The 26,708-nt window shown below is 47.5% G+C and overlaps 1 protein-coding gene across 2 annotated transcripts in view; it reads left to right on the top strand.

Annotated features, from left to right (window-relative positions):
- The window catches only part of lekr1 (leucine, glutamate and lysine rich 1), a 275,682-nt gene that overhangs the window by 225,562 nt on the left and 23,412 nt on the right, over positions 1-26,708 (top strand). For both annotated transcript variants that reach the window (XM_038816234.1, XM_038816233.1), the window contains exon 10: positions 12,119-12,212. In XM_038816234.1, the coding sequence (XP_038672162.1) occupies positions 12,119-12,212 (94 nt within the window). The remainder of the gene's footprint in view (positions 1-12,118; positions 12,213-26,708) is intronic.

Here is a 26,708-nt window from a genome sequence, read left to right as displayed (position 1 = left end):
CACTTTCTTTACAGAAAGGAAAAACGATTAGTGATTCTGGATGCTGCTGGTTTGTTGTAGGGACCTTCAGACTCTCTCTCTTGTAGTTCTCCTCCCCTTCTCTCCTGTTGCTGTTTCTCTGTTTTCTCTGTTCTCTGTGTTCTGTCCTCTGTCCTCCCCATTGCTGCTGCTGGTACACTTCCTTAGGTTGGGCCAATTTTATTTCAACCTTGCCCTTCATAGCCTGAGCTTTCTTGGGATCAATAACTCTCCCATCAAGTTTGTGCTCCCCATTCAATACCCTGTCTACTCTATCAGGATCCATTTTAATTAAGCAGTCTACAATCTCTCCACCTCCAGAAAAGCAGTCCCTTAAATCTTTCTTACTTGTTTCCCAGCTGAGTCCACCAACAAACATCTTCCTTCTCATCCTCCTCATTCTTGCTGCCGTTTCTTTGAGCCTTCCACCTCCCTGAGGGGAGCGGAGCTCCCCCGGGCCGTCAGCTGTTCTTGCCTCGCGTTCTGCTGCTCTCTTCTGCTGCCTCGCGCGTGGGGGGAGTGGGAGGGGCGAGGGAAGCCCGCGCTTAGTGATTTTTGGCGGGAGAGATCGGGACCTCCGATAGGGAATGGACTACGGGGCTTAAAGGGGCAGTCCATTACAATATTTCAACAGCACAAAGAAATTTATGCAAACTCTTTTTTCTTTTTCCCTTTCTCCTGCTGCAGGTTGTAATAACAATTCTGACAGACTGAAATTGACTGCATTTTTGACAGAAGAGCTGGCCACAGTTTCTGCTCTTTTCAGCTGCCACCAACCTCTTGTGGGATCTTTCCCTGCACTCTCCCAGACCAGATATTGGCAGACCTCTATGTTTCAAATGACACATTCTGTATTTTCCAGAACAGTAGCTGAAGGCATGGCTGCCTGTGGTGGAGTGGTGAAAGTCAGAGAAAGTCAAAGATTGAGCAAGTATAGGAATCATAGGAGTTGTGGGGCTGGAGTAGGTTGCAGCAATAGTAAGAGGCGAGACCACGGAGTGAAGTGAAAACAAGAATGAGGATTTAAATTTGAGGTGTTGCCACCTGTGTAGAATAGTGAGCACAATGGTAATGTTTGAATAGTTCTTGGTAAGAGTTAGGATACAGGCAACGAGAGATGCAGGTTGTGAGGTCAGGCAAAAGAGCATTTGAATGGTCACGTCTAGAGATAACAAGGGCAAGGATGAAGGTTTTAGCAATGGATGAGCTGGAACAGGAACAGAAACTGGTGATGTTTCTCCAGTCATATGTTAAGAGCATTGTTGCAGGTCTCAGCAAATAATTTAACTTTATTAGTGGAATCGGGTGCAATTTAATGGTCTTGTCGTACCCGACTTGGTGACGGTGTGAGATTTGCGATGCTCAAAATGCCTCGTGAGATTTAACGGAACCTCGAGAAATACATATTTAAATGCGCCATTAGGCTCAAGTAAATATGTCTGCGCCATATTCTCACGGGGCCCGGGAATAAAAGGCCTCGCCTGGGAGATCTCACCAGGGCGTCATTTAGTACTGATCCACACAAACATAGATCAGGCTTAATGGCACCTGGGGGGCCATTGGAGACTCCCAGATGGTTGGGCTCTGGGCAGAGTGGTACCCTGGCACTCCAACCAGCATCTAGGCAAGATTGGGGCCGTATTTATGTGCCCTGATCCACAAATACTCTTCTTGCACTGACGAGCTGTACTTGTCAGTGAGGAAATGATTATAAGTGGTTGAGGCCAAAAAACGGCAAAGTGCCATTAAATAATGGTATTGTCCTCAGCACTGCGTGCATCAAGAAACACCCTGCTAAACGTGCTCAAAATGGGACTGTGTTTCTGTCCTGTTAAATCGCGCCCAATATCTACATGTTCATCAAAGAACAATTCAAGCACAGGGACAGGCCCTTTGGCCCTCCAGGCTTGCACCGACCATGGTGCCTGCCTAAACTAAAACTGTCTGCACTTATGGAGTCTGTATCCTTCCTTTTCCACCCTATTCATATATTTGTCTAGATGGCCCTTAAATGCCACTACCGTACCTGCTCCCACCACCTCCAGCAGTGCATTTCATATATTTACCACCCTCTGTATAAAAAACTTGTCTCACACAACTGTTGTAAACTTTTCCCCACGCACTTTAAACCTACGTCCCCTAGTATTTGACTCTCCTACTCTAGGAAAGAGCATCTCACAATCCATTCTGTCCATGCCACTCATAAGCTTGTAGACCTTTATCAGGTCACCTCTCAACCTCCATCGTTCCAGTGAGAACAGACTGAGTTTATCACTTCACGATCATCTTCTGTACTTAGGAATATAAAGTCTCCAGATGACAAATTGATTATTTCCCAAACCTTAGCAGGGTGTATACATTTCAGTACAAAAGCTTTTGCAGAAATTTTCAGTTAAACCTGTTTGGCAGTAGACAGTCATAATAATGTATGCATCATTAATTATTAGGCTAATTTTGTTAACCATCGTATGAGGCAATACTCTACAAGTCCTTTTTTAAAATGTGGGCGTCGCTGGTTAGGCTAGCATTTATTGCCCATCCCTAGTTGCCCTTCAGAAGGTGGTGGTAAGCTGCCTTCTTGAACCGCTGCAGTCCCTGAGGTGTAGATACACCCACTATGCTCTAGCAATCAAATGGGCTGCTTTGTCCTGGATGCTGTCGAGCCTCTTGAATATTTTTAGACCTGCACTCATCCATGCACGTGGAGTGTATTCCATTACACTCCTGACTTGTGACATGTCGATGGTGAACAGGCCTTTGGGGGTCAGGAGGTGAGTTATTTGCCATAGGATTCCTAACCTTTGACCTGCTCTGATAGCCACACTATTAATATGGCTAGTCCAGTTCAGTTTCTGATCAATGGTAACCCCGAGGATATTGATTGTGCGGGATTCGGTGATGGAAATGCCATTGAATGTCAAGGGGTGTTCTTTTGTAGAAGATGGTCATTGCCTAGTACTTGTGTGGTGTGAATGGACACTTCTCAGCCGAAGCCTACATATTTTCCAGGTCTTGCTGCATTTGGACATGAGGGGCGGGATTCTCCCCTACCCGGCGGGGCGGGGGGTCCCAGCATAGCGGAGTGGCGCCAACCACTCCGGCGTCGGGCCTCCACAAAGGTGCGGAATTCTCCACACCTTTGGGGGCTAGGCCCGCGCCGGAGCAGTTGGCACCACGCCGACTGGCGCCAAAACCGGCACCAACGGCCTTTGACGCCCACCGCCCGGCGCCGGGGCTGGCCAAAAGGCCTTCGCCGGTTCGCGCATGCGCCGGTGGTGATGTCAGCGGCAGCTGCCGCTGACGTCACCACCGGCGCATGCGCGCTGGGGGATTCTCTTCCGCCTCCGCCATGGTGTAGGCCATGGTGGCGGCGGAAGAGAAAGAGTGCCCCCATGGCACTGACCCGCCCACCGATCGGTGGGCCCCGATCGCGGGCCTGGCCACCGTGGGGGCACCCCCCAGGGTCCGATCGCCCCGCTCCCCCCCAGGACCCTGGGGGCCCGCTCGCGCCGCCGCCACCAGAGGTGGTTCAAACCACGGCGGCGGGAGAGGCCTCCCAGCGGCGTGACTTCGGCCCATCGTGGGCCGGAGAATCGCCGCAGGGAGCTCGCCGCCCGACGTGGCGCAATTCCCGCCCCCACCAATTCCCGGGTGGCGGAGAATTTCTGCCACGGCGGGGGCGGGATTTTCGGCGGCCCCGCAGGGTCGGAGAATTTCGCCCGAGGTGAGGTGTTGCAAATAATGCTGAACATTGTGCAGTCATCTGCGAAGATACCCAAGTCTGACCTTATGAAGATCATTGATGAAGCAGCTAATGATGGTTGGACCTAGGACACCACACTGAGGAACTCCTACAGTGATGTCCTGGAGCCGAGATGATTGACCTCCAACCATCACAACCATCTTTCTTTGTGCCAGGTATGACTCCAACCAGTGGAGAGTTTCCCCCCTGATTCCCATTGACTTGAATTTTGCGAGGCCTCCTTGATGCCATACTCAGTCAAATACTGCCTTGCTATCAGGGGCAGCCACTCTCACCTCTGGCATTCAGCTCACTTGTCCGTCTTTTAACCAAGGCTATAATGAGGTCAGGAGCTGAGTGACCCAGGCGGAACCCAAACTGAATGTCCATGAGCAGGTTATTGCTCAGTAAGTACACTTGATAATACTGTAGATGAGTCCCTCCATCACTTTGCTGATGATGGAGAGTAGACTGATAGGGCAGTAATTCACTGGTTTGGATCTGTCCAGTTTCTTTCGCACAGAACACACCTGGGCAATTTTCCAAACTGCCGAGGGATACCAGTGTTGTAGCTGTGTTGGAACAGCTTGGCTAGGGGTGCGACAAATTCTGGAGCTCAAGTCTTCAGTACTATTGCCGGTAAATTGTCAGGGCCCGACTTCCGGTGTGGGCCATGGAGTAAGTGGTTACATACAAGGCAGGTCCTGCACAGGGTCACAGAAAGAGCTCTTTTTAACCAATACGGGGTGGAATTTTAATGAAAAGACATAGGTGAATGTTGGAGTACTTTCCCCCAGGAATTGGATGTCTTTTGGCAGAAAACAATGAGAGATTTGGCTGGTGCTGCAGCAAAGACAAAAGCCATTTAAGCATGCAGACGGGGGAAGGGCAAGCTCAAAAGCTTCAAACTGGCTCGATGGCCTTTATTAAAGCTGAATTCCAGCAGCAGAGGGAACAACTGTGAAAAGACCTCACAAAGGCCATTGAAGAAGCGGTGACACTCCTGAAGAGTTTTTTAAAACGCGTGGAGAAGATTTTGGCGGTGCAGGGTCACAGATTCAGGAGATTGAAGGAGTGATCTCAGACCACAGCAATCGTATGGTGACTCTGGAGGCGGAGGTGGGCCTCCTAGAAGACCTCTGTAAAACATTGAAGGCAAAGGTGAAAGAGCAGGAGAATGCCTTGAGAAGGATGCAGGAGGTGGAGGGAAGTGGGGTTGGTCAAGGTGAGCGATCTGTATTTGGAGGAAGGGTTCGCCAGTCTGGAGGAGCTAAGGGAGAGGGTAGAGCTGCTGAGGGGGAGTGAGTTCAGGTATCTGCAGGTTAGGGAATTTGCGCGAAAGGTCTGGGGGGGGGGGGGGGGGGGGGGGGGGGACGGTGGGGGTTGTTCCCGAGGTCAGTGTTTTTCAAACTTTTTTTCCGGGACCCATTTTTACCAACCGGCCAACCTTCGGGACACACACCGGTCGACCTTCGTGACCTATGCCGACCGACATTTGCGAACCACCATTTTCTCTTACCTTTAATGTGAGAGAAGAGCCTGCTTGGTCCTCACAATCTCACTCCAATGATGTTCACAGGGGTAGAGGGCTCTGCATATATCGGTTGCAGGATTCAGCCAGTTCCTTTGTGCCATCTTCATTTTTGTGAGGATGGAAAATCGAATCTCACACATGGAGGTTATTGTGTAGGACAATAGCAACAGAATGCTTGTTTTACTCAGCTCCAGATACTCCTTGGAGACACTACTCCAGAATGCTGAAAGTTGACTTGTGCTGTGTTTTTAATGTGTTGTCAAAGCAGAGGTGCAGAAGTTCAGTCAGCTTCATTTGGAGTCAGGCATTACAGTTTCCTTACGAATGCTATTTTCTTCGATGTGTCGTAGCAGTGTGGGGAACATGTAGTAAATTCGGCTTTGTACTCGCAATTGCCAAACTTTCAATGACTTTTGGAAAGCTGTGAATGCTTCACTGTGCCGAAAGCAATCATCATCCTTCCCTTTCAAACTGAGGTTCAGTTCATTTAGAATTGCAAAGGTGATAGTTAGCATCCACGTATCATCAGGAAATGAATCAGCCAGAGAGGACAATTTCGCGAGGAGGAAAAGTGTGGATTTCGTAAATTCTGAGCAGCTCACCTGCTGACTGAACTACAGTAGCTCTTCAAGTGGATGATGTCCACTGTCATAGGGATTGACTGGTCATTGTTTCGATTCAATGCTTTAATGTAGTCTAAAACATCAGCAAAAAATGTATACCCGCCCTTCATCACAGAGGTCGACGATGTGATGATTTCCCAGGGCTTTCATTATGTCCCTTGCCAAACATACAGTTCTGTCCACGATTAAACCATGAGCAATATATACTCCAGATCATTTGAGTAATGTTTAGGGATGCAATACAAATCGAGGTCATAGACTTGTTCATCATCGGTGATCACCGCATAGTCAGCCGCCAGCATGCCACGATTGCACTTTGACCCCTGTTCAGGTCCCAACACTCCTGGGCCGCATGCGCACTGATAAACGATCACGCATGCGCAGTGCGGCCGCGTTTTGTTAGCTGGACGCGGCCGCCATTTTTAAAGCAGCCCGCGCCCAACATTATTAAAAACCGGCTGCTGCAGCTGTTGCGTGGGAATTCCTGCAATCGGGAATGCCGCGATGGACGGCTCCGCGACCCTCCCGGCAGCCGCCCACGACCCACCCGCAGGTCACGACCCCCCACTTTGAAAATGCCTGCCCTAGGTTGCCGGGATACGCCCAGCTGGAGTGACTGTTGCTCCCAGATATGGGGCGAAATTCTCCGACCCCACGCAGGGTCAGAGAAGCGGCCGGCGGCGGCGTTATTCCCGCTCCCGCCAGGTTTTTAATTCTCCAAGCGCCCAAAAACTGGCGTTGTTCAAATCCCGCCGGCAGCCTCTGAAAACAGCTGGCGCCGGCGGTATGTCATTGATTTTTAACAGACAGACATTCTCCGTGCCGGATGGGCCGAATTCCCGCCGACGTGGCCACGGGTCACGTCGGCGAAAAACAGAGTAACTTTAAAACGGCGTCAACCATTGATGATGGTTGACGCCGTTCAGTGACCTAGGGCGAGTGCGGGGGTAGCGGCGTTGGAGAGGGGAGGATTTGGGGGGGGGGGGGGTGGGGGGGGGTGGGGATTGCGGCGTTGAGGGGGGGGTGTTGAGGGGGGGCTGTTGAGGGGGGGTGTTGAGGGGGGGTGTTGGGGGGTGTGTTGAGGAGGGGTGTTGAGGGGGGGTGTTGAGGGGGGGTGTTGCGGCATTGAGGGGGGGTTGTGGCGTTGAAGGGGGGTTGTTGCGCCGTTGAGGGGGGGTTGCGGCGTTGAGGGGGGGTTGCGGCATTGAGCGGGGGTTGCGGCGTTGAAAGGGAGTTGCGCCATTGAGGGGAGGGTTGCGGCGTTGAGGGGGGGTTGCGGCGTTGAAGGGGAGATGCGGCGTTGAGGGGAGGGTTGATGCATTGAGGGGGGGTTGCGGCGTTGAGGTGGGGGTTGCGGCGTTGAGGGGGGGTTGCGGCGTTGGGGGGGCGTTGGGGGGGGTTGCGGCATTGAGGGGGGAGTTGCGGCGTTGTTCAAATCCCGCCGGCAGCCTCTGAAAACAGCTGGCGCCGGCGGTATGTCATTGATTTTTAACAGACAGACATTCTCCGTGCTGGATGGGCCGAATTGGGGGTGTGGGGGGGGGGGGGGGGGGGGGGGGGGGGGGGGTTGAGGGGGGGGAAGTTGACGGGGGGGCTGTTGAGGGGGGCTGTTGAGGGGGGGGTGGTGGGGGGGGTGTTGAGGGGGGTGTTGAGGGGGGGGTGTTGCGGCATTGAGGGGGGGGTGTTGCGGCGTTGAAGGGGGGTTGTTGCGCCGTTGGGGGGGGTTGCGGCGTTGAGGGGGGGGTTGCGGCGTTGAGGGGGGGTTGCGGCGTTGAGGGGGGGTTGCGGCGTTGAGGGGAGGGTTGCGGCGTTGAGGGGGGTTGCGGCGTTGAGGGGGGGTTGCAGCGTTGAGGGGGGGTTGCGGCATTGAGGGGGGGTTGCGGCGTTGAGGGGGGGTTGCGGGGGTACCCACCACCCCCCCTCTCTCAACGGCGGTACCCACCCCCCTCTCCTCTCTCAATGCCGGTACCCCCCCCCCCCTCTCTCTCTCAATGCCGGTACCCGTCCCCTCTCTCTCAACGCCGGTACCCACCCCCTCCCCCTCTCTCAACGCCGGTACCCACCCCCCCCTCTCAACGCCGGTACCCACCCACCCCCTCTCTCTCAACGCCGGTACCCACCCCCCGCTCCTCTCCTCTCAACGCCTGTACCCGTCCCCTCTCTCTCTCTCTCTCAACGCGCTACTTCCGCAGCGGGTGAAACTGACGCGTATCGCGTCAGTCCGCTGCCGGCCCTTTCGGGAACGGAGATTAACGGCTTAAAAGAAGGCCCCGACGCCGGAGTCATCCGCACCGCTTTTGCCCACCGGAAATGGGAATTTCGCCCATGAAAGGAGAGGGAAGAATTGGGGATATTTATAAGTGGCTGGGGGAGCAGGGAGGCGAGGGGGTGGTGAAGATCAAGGAGAAATAGGAAGCAGAATTGGGAGGGGAGATCAAATGGGGAGCATGGAGTGAGGCACTGCATAGGATAAACGGGACCTCCTCATGTGCACGGATGAGCCTGATACAGTTTGAGGCGGTGCACAGGGTGCATATGACTCGGACGAGAATGAGTGGGTTATTTCAGGGGATAGCAGATCAGTGTGGGCGAGGGCCAGCGAATCATGCGCACATAATAATATGCGCACATATTTTGGGGTTGGGAAACATTGGGAAGATTCTGGGCAGCTGTGTTCGCGGTCTTAGCCAGGATAGTGGAGGAGGCGGTGGACCCGGACCCTTTGGTGGCGATGTTTGGGGTTTCCGAGAAGCCAAAGCTCATGGAGAGGAGGAAGGCCAATGTTGTGACCTTCGTTTCTCTGAATGCACGGCGGCGAATTTTGCTGGAATGGCGATCGGCATCGCCACCGGGGTTAGTGGCTTGGTTGGGTGGCCTGTACAACTTCCTGCAATTAGAGAAGGTAAAGTATGAGTAATGGGGCACTTCACAGTGGTTTGAGGAAAGGTGTGGGATGTTTGTCACCGTGTTTGAGGGACTGTTTGTCGCAGGAGAGGGGGAGGTGAAAAAGGGGAAAAATCTGTAGACTATAGTTGATTGTTGGGAAGCATGTTTCCCAGGATGTGTGTTCTCTGTAACCTGTTTTGATACATGTTTGTAATAAAATACATTTTTTTTTTACATTGTCATGGCCCATAGCTTTGCAGTATCCAGTTTAATATGTTTCTTGGTATGTGGAGTGAATTGTATTGGCTGAAGACTGACATCTATGATGCTGGAGACCTCCAGAGGAGACCGAGATGGAACATCCACTCAGCACTTCTTTTGAAGATAGATGTGACTGCTTCAGCCTTGTCTTTTGCACAGATATGCTATGCTCCTCAATCATTGAGGATTGGGATATTTGTGCAGCCGCCTCCTCCAGTGTGTTTAATTGTCCACCACCGGGCGGCACGGTGGCACAGTGGTTAGCATTGCTGCCTACGGCGCTGAGGACCCGGGTTCGAATCCCGGCCCTGGGTCACTATCCGTGAGGAGTTTGCACATTCTCCCTGTGTCTGCGTGGGTTTCACCCCCACAACCCAAAGATGTGCAGGATAGGTGGATTGGCTACGCTAAATTGCCCCTTAATTGGAAAAAATAATTGGGTACTCTAAATTTATTTTATTTTTTTTTAAATAGTCCACCACCATTCACGGCTGGATGTGGCAGGACTGCAGAGCTTAGATTTGATGAGTTGATGGTGGAACCGCAGTTCTGTCTATTACTTGCTGCTTATGCTGTTTGGTACACAGGTAGTCCTGTGTTGTAGCTTCACCAAGTTGACACCTCATTTTTAGGTATGCCTGGTGTTGCTCCTGGCATGCTCTCCTGCACATTTCATTGAACCAAGGTTGATCCTGGCATGGTGGTAATGGTAAAGTGGAGGATACGCCAGACCATGAGTTTGCAGATTATGGTTGAGTACAATTCTTCTGTTGCTGATGGATTACAGCGTTTCATGGATGGCTAGTTGTAAGTTGCTCAATCTGTTTAAAGTCTATCCATTAGCATGGTAGTAGTGCCACACAACACAATGCAGGGTATTCTCTATATGAAGACAGGAGTTTGGCTCCACAAGACTGTGCTGTGGTAATTTATACCAATGCTGTCATGGACAGATGCATCTACAACAGGCAGGTTGGTGGGGATGAGATCCAGTATGTTTTTCCCACTTGTTGGCTCCCTCACCACCTGCTCAGTCCCAGTCTAGCAGCAATGTCCTTTTAGGACTCAGCCAGCTCAGTCTGTGGTGGTACTACCTAGCAACGTTTGGAGATGGACATTGAAGTCCCCAACCAGAGTATATTCTGCACCCTTGCCACCCTCAGTGCTTCCTCCAAGTGGTGTTTAACATGGAGGATTGCTGATTAATCATGGTCATTAACAGGAGGTTTCATTGCTCATGAGACTTCATGAGGTCCACAATAAAGCCAATATTAGAAGGCCATCAATGTCTTTTCAGTATAATAGGACTTTGATTTTCATAAATGTATGAGGCATCTATCTGATTTGGACAAGAGCCTCATTCATGGTTTAAATCCCTGCAAAGCAAGAACTGGCAGGCTATGAACCTGTACCAATTTAAATGCCACGCTGCCCAATATCCAATGGGAAAGGGAAGTCAAAATGTTGTCATTTGTAGTTATACTGCCTAAGCCAAAGCTAGATTTACTAACATGAGGATTTGATAGTGTGGGTATTGTCAGATTTGGCTAAACATGCATGTTTCTATTTCTCAGGAACAAACATGCTAGTGTTTTTCAAGACCAGATTCTGGGTCATGATATCTGGAGTTTACTGTGATAAAATATAGTTTATTTAGAATTGTTGTTACTTGTTGTAATATCAACTAGTACTAGGCCAATTAACCAATTTCAGTATGGACCTTTTCTATGCCACAATTTATCATTACTTTGGATAAAACTTAATTGATTTCAACAGCCTCTATTTAGGACTTGACTGCTCTTATTCCTTGTTTTGGGCATTCTGCAATAAGCCATCCCTTTGTTGTTTTTGTGTAAATCTGTAAACAAACATTCCTGTATTTATTTAGCAGACTATATTTGTGTTCAGAAACAGATTATTTTCTAACAGGGACATTTTTGAAAGAAAAATTAGATTTGAGACTGTCACTGGTCTGGCAGTAATGGAAACTCAGCTTCAACTGAAAAATTGTTATTTCTCTTTGTGGCTACAAATGTTCAGTTTTAATTTGTTAATGTTCCCTTGGCAAAGTTCACCTGTTATGGCAGATGATTTACTTGGCCACCACCAATGTGCATTGTGGAAATTTTGGCCAGATTCTGACGCAATAAGTGAGTCGTTGGTTAATTTTTGAAAAAACACCGATCAGAGAACAAAACTACAAGATGTACTCAGAATGAAATGCCTAGATTTAAGAGAAAAGTATTCTCCCTGATTTCTATACCCACACTGTTCCTCTCACAAGTGAATTACGTAGCTGGGGGGCCATTAACAGAGCCCCCCCCCCTCCCCCCCCAGCTATTCCACGGGCAAAACTGACTGAATTCCCGACGGCATGGTTCTAACCCTGTACTGCCAGTCAGGAACTTCGGGTGGCGGCTGCGGACTCAGTCTGCGGCTGCCCTGGTGGAAGGGCGGGAGGGATTGAGCACCGAGGGGAGGGCTCATGGGCGGTCGGGACAGCGATCGGTGGCTCGGATCCATGGGTGCTCACCATATCGGGGAGGCCTACATTGTCGATGTCAGTCCGAGTCCGCCATGGCACACGGCGCGGCCACTGCAGGCCGACCAGAAGTGCGGGTCCGTACCCACAGCCAGAGCTGTGAGAAGCACTCCAGGGTCCTGCCAGCCCCCTGCAGGTAGGAGAATTGCTCTTAACCTTTTTTGGGAAAGTCAGCGTGAAATGCCAGCGTTTCTACGCCGGCGTGGGGACATAACCCCATTTTTTGAGAATCCAGCCCCATTTGACGCAACTGAGTGAAACACCTCCTACTTATCCACATTAAAATTCATTTGTCAGTTACACAAAATTTATTCCATTTATTGGGCAATAATTAGCACTAAATCATAAATGAAAGTCCAGTAATTTTCTGTTCCCTTTTAGTTTGTTTTCAACAGAAAATTTTGACTTAATTAATGATTTATACATGTTTCTTGTGCAAATTGTATTTTAAATGTTTTACTAATTGTTGTATAGCTTTGAGCTTTATCAATAAACACATTGGTTTCTGATAGGCAACAGATGATGATGTCACACCAGAACAGGATTGAGCAGCTGCAAGAACACCTTCGGCAGAAGTTGGGTGATGAAGATGGCTGGAGAGTGAAAGTAAAGCACTTCTTTACAACTAGTTTTTTCACATTTGTATTGTCACAAGTGACATTTTTTCACCTATCAATTAAGTAATCAATACCGAGTTCAACATGAACGGGTCAATAAGTGAATCTGACCTGCTGGATAAATCATAAATGGGAAGATTACCTTTTTAAATCAATCATTCTGTTTCCCAAGGTTATTTCTCTTGCTCAGAAGTTCTACTTTGTTTTGAAGAAAAAATCTTGAATTCTTGCACATAGAACATAGAACATAGAACGATACAGCGCAGTACAGGCCCTTCGGCCCACGATGTTGCACCGACATGGGAAGTAAAAAATTAAAGGCCATCTAACCTACACTATGCCATTATCATCCATATGCTTATCCAATAAACTTTTAAATGCCCTCAATGTTGGCGAGTTCACTATTGTTGCAGGTAGGGCATTCCACGGCCTCACCACTCTGCGTAAAAAACCTACCTCTGACCTCTGTCCTATATCTATTACCCCTCAATTTAAGGCTATGTCCCCTCGTGCTAGCCAGAAGGCTCTCACTGTCCACCCTATCTAACCCTCTGATCATTTTGTATGCCTCTATTAAGTCACCTCTTAACCTTCTTCTCTCTAACGAAAACAACCTCAAGTCCATCAGCCTTTTCTCATAAGATTTTCCCTCCATACCAGGCAACATCCTGGTAAATCTCCTCTGCACCCGTTCCAAAGCTTCCACGTCCTTCCTGAATTTAATGTGTTGATAGTAACCATGACAAAACTTGGCTGGTTCTGATTTCAATGACAATCATAACTCCTGATGCTGCAGTTCTCATTCTGAATGTGAAATGCCACTGGTGTGTTCAGGCCCTCTCTGGCTGACATCACATCTGCCTTGGAAGGCTGGTATCAAGCTTATAGACCCACCTTGCATCAGAATATCCATGTTTACAGGCAGATGTTGGTGTTGAAATATTTAAAGAGAATGGATCATACAAGTCATAATAACAACGTCAGAACATGTTACATTGGCAAATGTAGAGTGAAATGCAAAACCCCTTTCCTGTCAAGAAATCTGAAATAATCCACATGTGAAATCAAAAACTTGGCCTTGATCCTATTCATTACCAACTGTACTTTGTATCATATTGAAATGTTCAGCTTCCCATCATGAAATGTTCAGTTCCTTTGGCACATGAACATTCTACACTTAACTTGCAGAAGGTAGTTATCAGTTTGGAACTGAGATTGAGAATGTGTCTGATACATGCTGATTTCCCTCTGCTGATCTTTTAATTAATATTTTAATTATGAAATTTTCCACCAAAGTGTCAGGTTAAGATTTAAGAGGAAAGTTAAGAACTACAATGATTGAAAGTAAATGTAATTAAAGGTTGGCAACATCTGTTGAACTTGCCTTATTTTAGCCCTCCAAAAATGTTTGCAATTTTTAATGCAGAAGTTTTTCTTGTCACATGTAGGCATCAAATGAAGTTACTGTGAAAAGCCCCTAGTCACCACATTCCACATAACCCACTGGGCTAAATCACTGACTTTTAAAGCAGACCAAGGCAGGCCAGCAGCATGGTTCAATTCCCGTACCAGCCTCCCCGAACAGGTGCCGGAATGTGGCGACTAGGGGCTTTTCACAGTAACTTCATTGAAGCCTACTTGTGACAAGCGATTTTCATTTCATTTCATTGACTCTGAAACTTCGTATGATAATGAGTACCCTTTTAACTCACATACATGTACAACTATTGTTGCATTAATGTGGAACAACACTTGCACAGCTGTTTAACAAAGTTATTTTCCACTAACCAGAAGGCAGTTTCACTTTAGTGGTAATTGCTGAATGTTAATTGTGTTTAATTGTAAATAAGTGGTGGCCATTAACTTGTACACATAGACTGAAACTATGATTGTTCGGTGAAGAGGCACATTCCCTAACTAATGCTATAAGAGTTGTTGTTATGGTCCCAGCTGATGTTACTACTAGACAGTCAGGTCCGAGAATAGATTCCTGGCTTAACAGACAACAGCTTTTACTTTCTTTAGATACAATTAGAGTCAAAGGACTGCTAATTAACTATTAACAAAATAATAAAGCATTTTTTAAACATGAAAAGGTTGACTACAATACAATACTCCTTCACTCCACTAAAATATTTTCACAGATGTAAACAAATTTTCAAGGATAACACAAGTATTAAAATACATTGTATATTATAATGTTCTCGGTAAGTAGACAATCCATGAAAACCAACAGGCAAACTGTGGTCAGACACATCACACTCTGAAATCAAGTGGCAGATGCCACCTAATATAACTTCTGTAGATTTCTCATTCATCCTCCCAGATGGTTATCACACTGTGAGCCAACTGGTCTCACTGGAACTCGTATGGATTTCCCTACGGGTGTTTCCAAACTCTACTCTCGAAAAACATGCCTTAGAATCTTCTGCTATTGGAGAGAAACTTTCTCTCCAATGCATTCAGCAAGGATTTTAATTTCTCCTTTCAGTATTCCTCCGTCTTGGAGTGCCATGTGCATTCAAGCTTCCACACAATCTCTCAGTGCCCAGCCATTCCAACAGAATGCCACTTCTTCACAGGCTGTATTAAGATGGTGCCAACCTTTTGATTTCTCTCTGATGCCTGGTTCCCCACTTCAAATCTGGTTACTGCAGATGAATCTTAAACTCCGAGCATTTTCTCCACCTTTTACTTGCATTCTCCTGAACATTACCTTGGTCAACTTCTTGTTCTTTGCTTCTTTAATTTAACTCTCTTCCTGAGAGATTATTCTTGTCCACCTCCCTGGTTGTCTGGACTTTCTCTGGTTCTTTGGGAAGTCTGCTTTTTGCATCTCCTTTGTCCTGTCCAGCTTCTTTTGGGTCCAGCTTTAAATTAAAATTCCAAAGTTCTTTCTAACCTAAGGTGGCCCCTGGTTGCTAAGCGGTAGCCTAGTCTTTCTTTAATTCTGTTTACCTTCACGTCGTAAACCCTTTAATCACAATGCAGGCACAGTTTGAAATAAAATCAAAACCCACAGACCCACAACCCTTTGATTAACATGAATCTTACTAACGTTTAAACCCTTCTTACACATAGGGCGCAATCTAATGGCCTCGCCGTGCCCCACTCGGGATGCGACGAGGCCGTTAAATCTCACAAGAGGTGCTTGTTACACATCACGAGATCTCGTGAGGCGTCGCAATCTGGATCTCACCCTCAATTCTTTGAGAAGGTAACAAGAAAGTTAGACAAAGGAAGTTAGACAAAGGAAGTTAGACAAAGGATAACCAGTGAATCTGATCTATTTAGATATCCTGAAGGCCTTTGACAAGGTGCCGTATAGGAGGCTGTTACATAAGCTAAGAGCCCACAGTGTTAAGGGTAAGATACTGGCATGTAAGATGCATTAACTCAATAGACATCATTTATTATACTTATTCATTGTGATATTTCAGTTCAGTTTTCAGTGTTGTTGGATTTGAGGAACCAATGAAAGTGAATAATGTTCTGGAGGTGGAAGCAATTTTGGCTTGGTGATGAATATGATGGCTGAACCTCAGCAGGATGCAAATGTTTTGCATGGCCAGCAACTGGCCAGGGACAGGTTGGGGTCATTTGCAGCAAGTTGAGTTTATGGTGTATGTCAAAAACAATAGCTCAATCTTTAATGTCAATTACAAAAATGTTTAACATATGCATGACTTCATTGTGGATCAACATTATGGCTGCACAAAGTTGGCTGGAAGGTTGAGGGGAGTAGTGAAGCAGTACTGATATTTCAAACCAGTTTCCAGCGGGAAGTGGCAGATCCCAGTGTTAGAGACTGATAGGTTATTGATTTATTCTTTCATTGATTTATTGATGTCTTTAGGTACTGATTGAATGCATAGCTAAAGAATGGAATTATTCAAAAGGCCATGACTGTGCAAAGATAGTCATTGTTTCAGATAATGAATAAACAATTGAACTTTAGGGTCATGACTGCAGAAATTCAGACATTGTTTCAATGAATGTTTCATATAATGAATAGGCCATTGTATTCCAGTACATTTTGTAATAAGAATGTATCAAATAATTAGTTTCAGCAAGATTGATAGCTAGCCATGGTGTGAGAAGCTTATTCTCATAAGGCTGCGCAAATAGACACTGAATTATTCCTGATGCATAACAGTTAATCTTAAGTAATGGCCAATACTTAATTAATGAATTGTCCTCTAAGAAATAGACATCTATTTGAACAAAGCAGGAGGTCTCAGATGAGAATTAGAAATCAATGAGGGTAAATGAGGCACTAGACCATAGATAGGGCAGTACGGTAGCACAGTGATTAGCACGTTGCTTCACAGCTCCTGGGTCCCAGGTTCGATTCCCGCTTGGGTCACTGTCTGTGCGGAGTCTGCACGTTACCCCCGTGTCTGCGTGGGTTTCCTCCGGGTGCACCGGGTTCCTACCACAGTCCAAAGATGTACAGGCTAGGTGGATTGGCCGTGATAAATTGCCCTTCATGTCCAAAAAAGGTTAAGTGGGGTTACTGGGTTACGGGGAAAGAGTGGAGGCATGGGCTTGAGTAGGGTGCTCTTTCCAAGGATCGGTGCAGACTCGATGGACCGAATGGCCTGCTTCTGCGCTGTAAATTCTATGATTCTATGATAAGGTTTCCCTTAAAAGTAAGACTCCGTGGTCAAGGATTAGTTCCTGAATGACTGCCTTCCTGAATTCTTGAAGCATCTATCCTTTACTTGTGTTTTAAGTGATTTCTTTCTGCTTTTCTGTTTAATGCTTTTTTTACCATGCATCACACCATGGCTAGCTATCAATCTTGCTGAAACTAATTATTTGATACATTCTTATTACAAAATATTGTAGTTTGATATTTTGTTTCTAAGCTTTGATTCAGTTCTTATTCAGGTGTATTAAAGTGAATAATTAGCAATACAGTTGTATTTTGGACACCTCCAGTCAACCGGACAATCAATTCTTATTAGAAGATAGAATAAGAGATCCTACAGGGACATTCCTGTTATAATTCAGAAATCCAGTTAGTGAAGGATACAACTGGAACCAATCTTGGCACTGTCAGGAAAAAGAAGTAATCTATATTTGTATTTGTGAGTATTAAGGCTTTAAGTAAGTTTAAATTTGTGTTTCTGGGCACGATTTAATGGAAATGAAACAGAGTTCCATTTTGAGCGCATTTAGCGGGGAATTCCTGGCGCTTGCAGCGCTAAGAACAACCCCGTTAATAAATGGGACTCTGCCTCATTTTTGGGCCTCGGCGAGGAATACCCCGCTGGGAAATGCCTGCCAAGGCCTCACTTAGGCTCATTTCCTGCACTAACGAGCAAAGCTCTTGCACTAATGAGCTCAGCTCACCAGTGGAGAGATGGTGCCCGATCTCTGGATCCCCCACCACGGCCTCTGGACCCCCAATGTACCAATTAAGAGGTCCTCAAGTTCCCCCATCTCAAGGGCAGGGCACTTTCATGCCTAATCCCTGGCACAGGCAAGATGTCACCTGGGCACCTTGGCACTGCCAGCCTGGCACCCTGGCTGTGACCCCTCCAGCCTAGCAGTGTCACACGAGGGCCCTTGCATTTCCAGGGTAGCAAGTGTATGGCAATCCCAGGGTATAAGGTCAGCACTGCCAGGGTGCCTGGGTAGCATTGGGAGTGTCAGGGTACCACCCTGCTCAGAGCCCGTTCACCCGACTGGGGCCTCCGAGGTGAGGCCGTTAGATCCCGCACCTTGGATAAACCAGACGTAAACATATTCAAGCAAGCCAACTGCTTATGTGAATGTACAAATCTGGTTCCCACCCATCATAACACAAAGGAGAAAACTTAAGCCATTCGGGCCATTGTGTCTGCTCCGCCATTCAATCGTAGCTGATATGTTTCTCATCCCCATTCTCCTGCCTTCTTCCCATAATCCCTGATCCCCTTACTAATCAAGAACCCATCTATCTCTATCTTAAAGACACTCAATGATTTGACCTCCACAGCCTTCTGCAGCAATGATTTCTGCAGATTCACCACCCTTTACATAGAACATGCAGCGCAGAAGGAGGCCATTCGGCCCATCGAGTCTGCACCAACCACTTAAACCCTCACTTCCACCCTATCCCCATAATCCAATAACCCCTTCCAACCCCTTTGGACATTAAGGGCAATTTATCATGGTCAATCCACCGAACCTGCTCATCTTTAGACTGTGGGAGGAAACCGGAGCACCCGGAGGAAACCCACACAGACACGGGGAGAATGTGCAGACTCCGCACAGACAGTGACCCAAGTCGGGAATCGAACCTGGGACCCTGGAGCTGTGAAGCAACAGTGCTAGCCACTTGTACTACCGTGCTGACCCTCTGGCTGAAGAAATTCCTTCTCATCTCTGTTTTAAAGGATCGTGCCTTCAGTCTGACGCTGTGGCCTCGAGTTCAAGTTTTCCCTCCACATCCTCTCCACATCCACTCTATCTAAGCCTCTCAGTATCCTGTAAGTTTTAATGAGATTATCCCCCTCATCCTAAACTCCAACGAGTACAGACCCAGAGTCCTCAACCGCTCCTCATATGACAAGCTCGTCATTCCAGGGATCATTCTCGTGAATATCCTCTGGACCTTTTCCATGGCTCACATCCTTCCTTAGATATGGGCGCCAAAACTGCTCACAATACTCTAAATGGGGCCGGACCAGAGCCTTTTACAGCCTCAGACATACATCTCTGCTCTTGTACTCTAGTCCTCTCGACATGAATGCTAACCTTGCATTTGCCTTCCTAACTGCCGCCTGAACCTTCACGTTAACCTTAAGAGAATCTTGAACCAGGACTCATAAGTCCCCTTATGCTTCTGATTTCCTAAGCCTTTTCCCATTTAGAAAATAGTCTATGCATCCATTCTTTCTACCAAAGTGCACAACCTCAGATTTTTCCACATTGTATTCCATCTGCCACTTCTTTGCCCACTCTCCTAGCCGGTTCAAGTCCTTCTGCAGTCCACCTGCTTCCTCAATACTACCTCTGCCTCTACATATCTTTGTATCATCTTCAAACGTGGCAACACTGCCCTCTGTTCCTTCTTCCAGATCGTTAATGTATATTGTGAAAAGTTATCGTCCCAAAACTGGAAAAGACCTCTTTGTCCCCACACTCAACCTCATGAGAGTCAGTCAATCCTCTGCATATGTTAAACATTTTTGTAAATGACATTCAAGATTGAGCTATTGTTTTTGACATTCACCATGAACTCAACTTGCTGCAACTGACCCCACCCTGTCCCTGGCCAGTTACTGAACTCGGCCATGCATAACATTTGCATCCTGCTGCGGTTCAGCCATCATATTCATCACCAAGCCAAAATTGCTTCCACCTCCAGAACATTATTCACTTCCATTGATTCCTCATACATAACAAAAAATCCAGTCAGAGCAGAGTCGGGGAAAGAGAGGAGATGCTCCTTTTTACAACACAAGCTGCCATATTCGGGAAGTTTAAAGGTCCAGTCTTTGAGTGTGGGTCCATGAACGGATGAGTGAATGGGTGAGGTGGGATATTATGTGAATGGATATGTGGGTGAGTAGATAATGTGGCTAGGTTGACGAATGAATGAGATGGTTAGGTAGGTGAGTGGGCAGTATGGTATAATAATAATAATCTTCATTAGTGTCACAAGTAGGCTTACATTAACACTGCAATGAAGTTACTGTGAAAATCCCCTAGTCGCCACACCCCTGCCTGTTTGGATACACCGAGGGAGAATTCAGAATGTCAAATTCACCTAACAAGCATGTCTTTCAGGATTTGTGGGAGGAAACCGGAACACCCAGAGGAAACCCATGCAGACATGGGGCGAACATGCAAACTCTGCATAGACAGTGACACAAGCCAGGAATCAAACCGGGTCCCTGGCGTTGTGAAGCCACAGGGAGGGTTAGTCAGGTGGTTGTGGGGTAGTCAGGTCTGGTCAGGGAGTAGTCGGGTCACATATCGTTGGTGGGGTTAGTCAAGTGGTCAAAGCGTGGTCAGGAACTAGTTGGCTCTGGTTGAGGATAGTTAGGTGGTCAGGGGATTAGTTAGTTGGATCAAGGTGAGGGGTAGATAGATGATTCAGAGATAGATGGTGTTAGTTGGGGGCAGGTGGTTAACTGGGTGGTCACGAGGGGTTGGAGGAGTTGGAGAGTCGTGGGAGTAGTCATGTGGCTGAGGGATAATCGGGGCTGGTTGCTTATGGAGTTACCCAGGTGTTAGTTAGATCTAACATCTCCTGGGTAACTATCAAGGTAACTTATGCATACTAGTCCCAAGTCTCCAACTCAAGCTAAGAGCCAGAGACATTTGTGGAGGATCCTGGGCATCAGGAAAATTGCCCATCGTAAGTTTAAACTTCCTTGGCAATTCCCATGTAGGCCCACACATCAGGACTTCTGCAAGGTCCTGATGCTCATCTTCCATCATACATGTCTTTGAAAGGGCAGCATGGTGGCCTAGTGGTTAGCACAACCGCCTCACGGCGCTGAGGTCCCAGGTTCGATCCCGGCTCTGGGTCACTGTCCGTGTGGAGTTTGCACATTCTCCCCGTGTCTGTGTGGGTTTCGCCCCCACAACCCAAAAATGTGCAGAGTAGGTGGATTGGCCACACTAAATTGCCCCTTAATAGAAAAAATAATTGGGTAATCTAAATTTATTTTAAAAAATACATGTCTTTGATGATCCGGAGACAGAGGATTTGAGCCAATGTGTTTAAAAACTCATGTCTTATGACTATTGTCTTGTTTGTTCAGATATTATTTTATAGACATCTGCTGTAATTGACAAAGAGCACTATGTTAGTTTTATCTTTATGTTTACTGGCTAGCCAATCAAAATGTTTTCTTCATGTATTCTACACATTTCGTAAAATGTGCATTCCTGCTGCAGCTTTGTTTAACATCGGCATCTTGCTGGAATATTGTAACACTCAATACAAAATCTAAGGAGCCAACATAGTAAACCATAGAAGATAAAGAGCATTATGAATAAATGTTTAATTTTGTATATATTGTTCTGCTTAAAAGGTTTTGTCTATGGACTCTTGCTGAGGACTATTTCTGCTGGGAATATACATTGAAATCTACATATTGTATACTGTCCATCCTAAGCTGCCAAATTAGTTTGGGGGGTCTGCAGGCCAGAAATGTGGCTATTTAAACCATATATATTCTTTCATGGGATGTTAGTGTCACTGGCAAGGCCAGCATTTGTTGCCCATCCACAGTTGTGTTGAACTGATTAGCTTGCCCAGCCATTTCAGAGAGGACGGTAAGAAGTCTTACAACGCCAGGTTAAAGTCCCACAGGTTTGTTTTGAATCACTAGCTTTCGGAGCACTGCTCCTTCCTCAGATGAAGGAGCAGTGCTCCGAAAGCTAGTGATTCAAAACAAACCTGTTGGACTTTACCCTGGTGTTGTAAGACTTCTCACTGTCCTCACCCCAGTCCAACGCCGGCTTCTCCACATCATTTCAGAGAGGAGTTAAGGAGTTAACCAAATCGGTCTGGGATCATATGTAGGACAGACTTTGGCAAGGATGGCAGAATGTTTCCCATGAGCCAGATGGGTTTTATAACAATTAATATTAATTGTCATGGTCACCTTTACTGAGATGAGCTTTATATTCCAGATGTATTAATTTTAATTTTAATCCCACCAGATGCCGTGGTGGAATTTGAACTCATGTCGGCAGATCATCAGCCTGGACCTCTGTATTGTTAGTCCAGTGACATTAGCACCACATCACCATCCACCACCACCACCCCTCCCCCTCCCAGTGTATCCCCTCCCAGTGTATCCAAGTCCCAATTCATGACTTCTTCTGTGGTTCCACCCACAAATCGTCAAATGTTTAGTTTTTAAAATTAATTCTCTGAAAGTGAATGTAGTGATCCTCGCCTGAGTGTGTACAGAAGGGGCTGATGGGAAATGGAAGTACCACCAGGGGATAGCACGGGGACATATAAGAGTGATGCCGAAGGCCCGCCCTCGCTTACTTTGGCTGGAGAGACGGTGGAGCAGGATAGGGACGGAAGTTGAGCTCAGGGCTGCGAGTGTGGTCAGGCCTAGTTGCAGAGCATAGAAAAGCAGTATCTTTTCAAGTGCTATTCTGTAAGTATAAGCTAACAAAGTCATTTATTGTGGAGCACAATAAACCATCCTTCAACTGCTGAACGACTTCTAGCATTCATTTAAGAAACATAACATGGTACAGGAGTGGCTTCTTTGAACAGAAAGAACCAACGCAACCAGCAAAAGCAACAGGCCGGCTGCCCGACTGTGGAAGACTTCGCAGCCTCTCGACTCCAGACGACCTTCTGAAGCAATGGATCACACGCTACTTCCAGGGATGCTGAGAACTACAGGTAATTTAAATAGCAACTGGAAAATGTTTAAACAGCAGTTTCAGCTATATATGTCAGCTCTGGACTTAAATGCAGCCACCGATGACAGAAAAATTGGACTTTTACTCTCAACGGCAGGCCAGCAGGCGCTATACATTTATAACTCTTTTACGTATGCTGATACTGAAGATAAAACTAAGTATCAAGTGATAGTGGCAAAATTTGATGACCACTGTAAATCACAATCCAATGAAATCATGGAACGTTTCACCCTGCGTAACAGATTCCAAAAAAACGGGGAGACTATCTCCCACTTTATAACAGATCTGCGCTTGCTAGCACAAGGCTGCAACTATGCTGATTTAACAGACTCAATCATCAGAGATCAATTAATCTATGGTCTTGCCGACGGAAATCTAAAAGAATCATTTCTGCTGCAAAATGACTTAGCACTGAAAACCACGATGGATAAATGCTTACTACAGGAGCAGAAAAAGCAGCAGTTACTGGAGCTGTTTGACAAACAAAACATGGAGAAAACTCACCACGAGGCAGATGTGAGAATGGTGACCTCTCCTCACAGGCCCTCATTTCCGGTCGCCGGCCCATCTGCGCATGCGCGCCATCCTGAAAGACGCGACCCCGGAAGTACTCGGTACACGCATGCGCACTTCTCGCAATACCGGCCCCAGTCTGAAAGTTGCACTGCGCATGCGCGAACGCAACATACTCATGACGTAACGGACGTCATGACGTGTCATCACTGTGGCTCCGCCCATTTAAAAGGGCAATGTCCTGCACAAGGAAAAAGGTGTAGAAAATGCTCCAAAATGAACCATTATGCCTCCCAATGTCAGTCCACAGCCAAATATTACTCCACAATGCAAAGGCATGGAGACTTTAAAGTACGCACAGTTGATGTAATGGACACTCCGGCACCTGAAGAAAATTTCTCCGACCATGAAGAATTCCACTCCTGTGAGAACACATATGGCATTGGAATCATAAACGCCACAGCGGAACCACAGGAGCTGACAACAAAGCCTCGACACGTGCATGCCATCGACTCCACAAGCAAATGGAGTGATACGGTGCAAGTCAATGACTTCCCTATCACGTTCAAGCTGGACACGGGAGCGTCCGTGAACTTGATGACGAGCAAAGATCTCTAATCCGTCCCAGGGACGCACGAGCTGTTACCTGCCGCATGCAAGTTAACTGATTACAATGGACACCAGATCACCTCAAAGGGATCCTGCTACCTACAAGTTGCGAACAAGACAGTCACAACAGGACTACGATTTGAAATTGTAGACGACAAAAGAACCTCACTGCTAGGTGCTCAAGCCTGCAAGGATTTGCGGCTAATTCAAAGGATCTTCATGCACGCGGCTGACTCATCACGCATGGCCGATGACATACAGCTGCTACTCAGCGAGTATCCCGACGTCTTCTCTGGCATGGGTACGCTACCCTACAAATACAAAATCCTGCTCAAAAAGGATGCCATACCGGTCGTTCATGCCCTATGGAGGGTGCCGGCTCCATTGTGGGACAAGCTAAAAGCTGAACTCCAACGTCTCCAATCTCAAGGCATTATCTCACGAGTCACACAGCCGACTGACTGGGTCAGCTCGTTGGTGTGTGTTAAGAAGCCGTCTGGTGAACTCAGGATCTGTTTAGATCCCAAGGATTTAAACAAGAACATTCGCAGGGAACACTACCCTATCCCCAAGCAAGAGGAGATAACGAGCGATATGGCACAAGCTTGCATATTTACCAAACTTGATGCCTCACAGAGCTTCTGGCAAATGCAGCTCGATGAGTCCAGCCGCCTTCTGTGCACCTTCAACACGCCGTTTGGAAGGTACTGTTATAATCGGATGCCCTTCGGCATCATATCTGCATCCGAAATATTTCACAGAGTAATGGAGCAGATGACAGAAGGCATTCAAGGCGTCCGTGTCTATGTTGATAATATCATAATATGGTCAACGACAGAGGAAGACCACATTGCGAGGTTGAAGCAAGTCTTCCAAAGAATCCACCACTTTGGACTGAAGCTCAACCGGGCCAAGTGCACCTTTGCACGGTCCTCTCTGACCTTCCTGGGCGACCCAATATCAGAGCACGGGGTGAAGCCGGACGCTGAGAAGATCGCCGCAATTCAGAGCATGCAGAGACCACATGACAAGAAAGCAGTACTCAGGTTCCTGGGATTCATCAACTTCCTCGGCAAATTCATACCGAACCTAGCAGCACGGACGACGGCGTTAAGGAAAGTGATAAGGAAGGACACGGAGTTTGCCTGGACCCAACATCACCAAGATGAATGGGATGATCTGAGACACCAATTGATGGCAGCTCCAACGCTCGCATTTTTTGAACCGGCAAAACCTACAAAGATCTCCACCGACGCCAGTCAACATGGAATTGGTGTGGGGCTACTGCAACAGAATGACTAGTCGGACTGGGTCCCAGTGGCTTACGCTTCACGAGCGATGACCACCACAGAGTGCAGGTACGCACAGATAGAGAAGGAGTGCCTAGGGCTGATCCCAGGCGTGACCAAATTCCACCATTATGTGGAAGGTCTCCCCACGTTTCTCGTGGAAACTGATCATAGGCCGCTGGTAAACATCATCGGCAAAGATCTAAATGATATGACACCGCGCCTACAACGCATAATGATGAAGTTGCGGAGGTACGACTTCACGCTGGTCTACACCCCTGGCAAGGACCTCGTAATAGCTGACACATTATCACGAGCCATGGACGCTGACAACCCGCCACTGGCTTCCATCAATGATGTGGAAGCTCATGCACAGTGGTGCAAGGAGACACTCCCAGCAACGGACGAGAGGCTGCAGCAAATTCATCAGGCGACACAGGAGGACGCCACCCTCCTTCAAGTCATACACAACCTTCAGCATGGCTGGCCAAAAGGGCGGTGCCCACAGTTCCAAAACGTTAGGACTGAACTGTCCGTGGTGGATGGCATAATACTGCGGAATGACAGAATCGTCATCCCACTGGCACTCCGGGCGGACATGCTCCGCAGGATTCACAAGGGGCACCTTGGTGCCGAAAAGTGCAAAAGGAGAGCACGACAATCGTTTACTGGCCAGGGATAAATGAGGACATAACGAACATGGTGCTCACCTGTGACACGTGTCAGAGACATCGACCGGCACAATGCAAGGAGCCACTGCAGCAGCATGAGATGGCCACGTCACCGTGGGACAAAGTTGGCATTGACTTGTTCCACGCCATGGGCCGCAACTATGTTCTGCTCATCGACTACTACTCCAACTTTCCGGAAGTACTAAAACTCCCGGATCTCACAGCGGCATCAGTCATCAAGGCCTGCAAAGAAACCTTCTCCAGGCATGGCATCCCACGGATGGTCATGTCCGACAATGGTCCTTGCTTTGCCAGCTGGGAATGGATGGACTTCGCCAAGCACTACATCTTCAAGCATGTGACGTTGAGTCCACACTTTCCGCAATCGAATGGCAGGGTGGAGAAAGGTGTCCACATTATTAAACAACTAATCAGCAAGGCTAGGGACTCAAAGTCCGACATATACTTGGCCCTCTTGTCATATTGTTCGTCACCTTTGAGCTCTGGACTATCACCGGCTCAAATGCTCTTCAACAGAGATGTGTGGACATCATTACCGGCACTACAGTTCACCAATCCCAATCACTCGCCTGTCCTGGATAAGATGCGTCACCAACGTCAGGTGCAAAAGCAGCACTATGACCAACAGGCTAAAGTACTGCATCCGTTGGCAATCAACGATACGGTGAGGTTGCGACACCCGGCTGGGGGATGGTCTAACATGGCGATGGTTCTCCGCCAAATATCGCCACAATCCTACATTGTGCAGTCTGACGATGGAACACTGTTTCGACGAAATCGCCGAGACCTTCTAAAAGTTACACCTCGTCGACAGGTATTTCCAACACTAGATCTACGGGACTCTGTCATGCAACATCCTGGAACTCCAGCAGCAGGTGTCCAAATGGACGTAAAAGACTCTGGATCTCCATGCCCACTCAGGAGGTCTACCGGGATCAGACGTGCACCCAACCGTCTGAGCTTATGAACATGGACTGACAATAT

Source organism: Scyliorhinus canicula, chromosome 13, assembly GCF_902713615.1.
Source record: "Scyliorhinus canicula chromosome 13, sScyCan1.1, whole genome shotgun sequence".
Lineage (NCBI taxonomy): Eukaryota > Metazoa > Chordata > Chondrichthyes > Carcharhiniformes > Scyliorhinidae > Scyliorhinus > Scyliorhinus canicula.
This window is presented reverse-complemented; position numbering and strand designations above follow the sequence as displayed.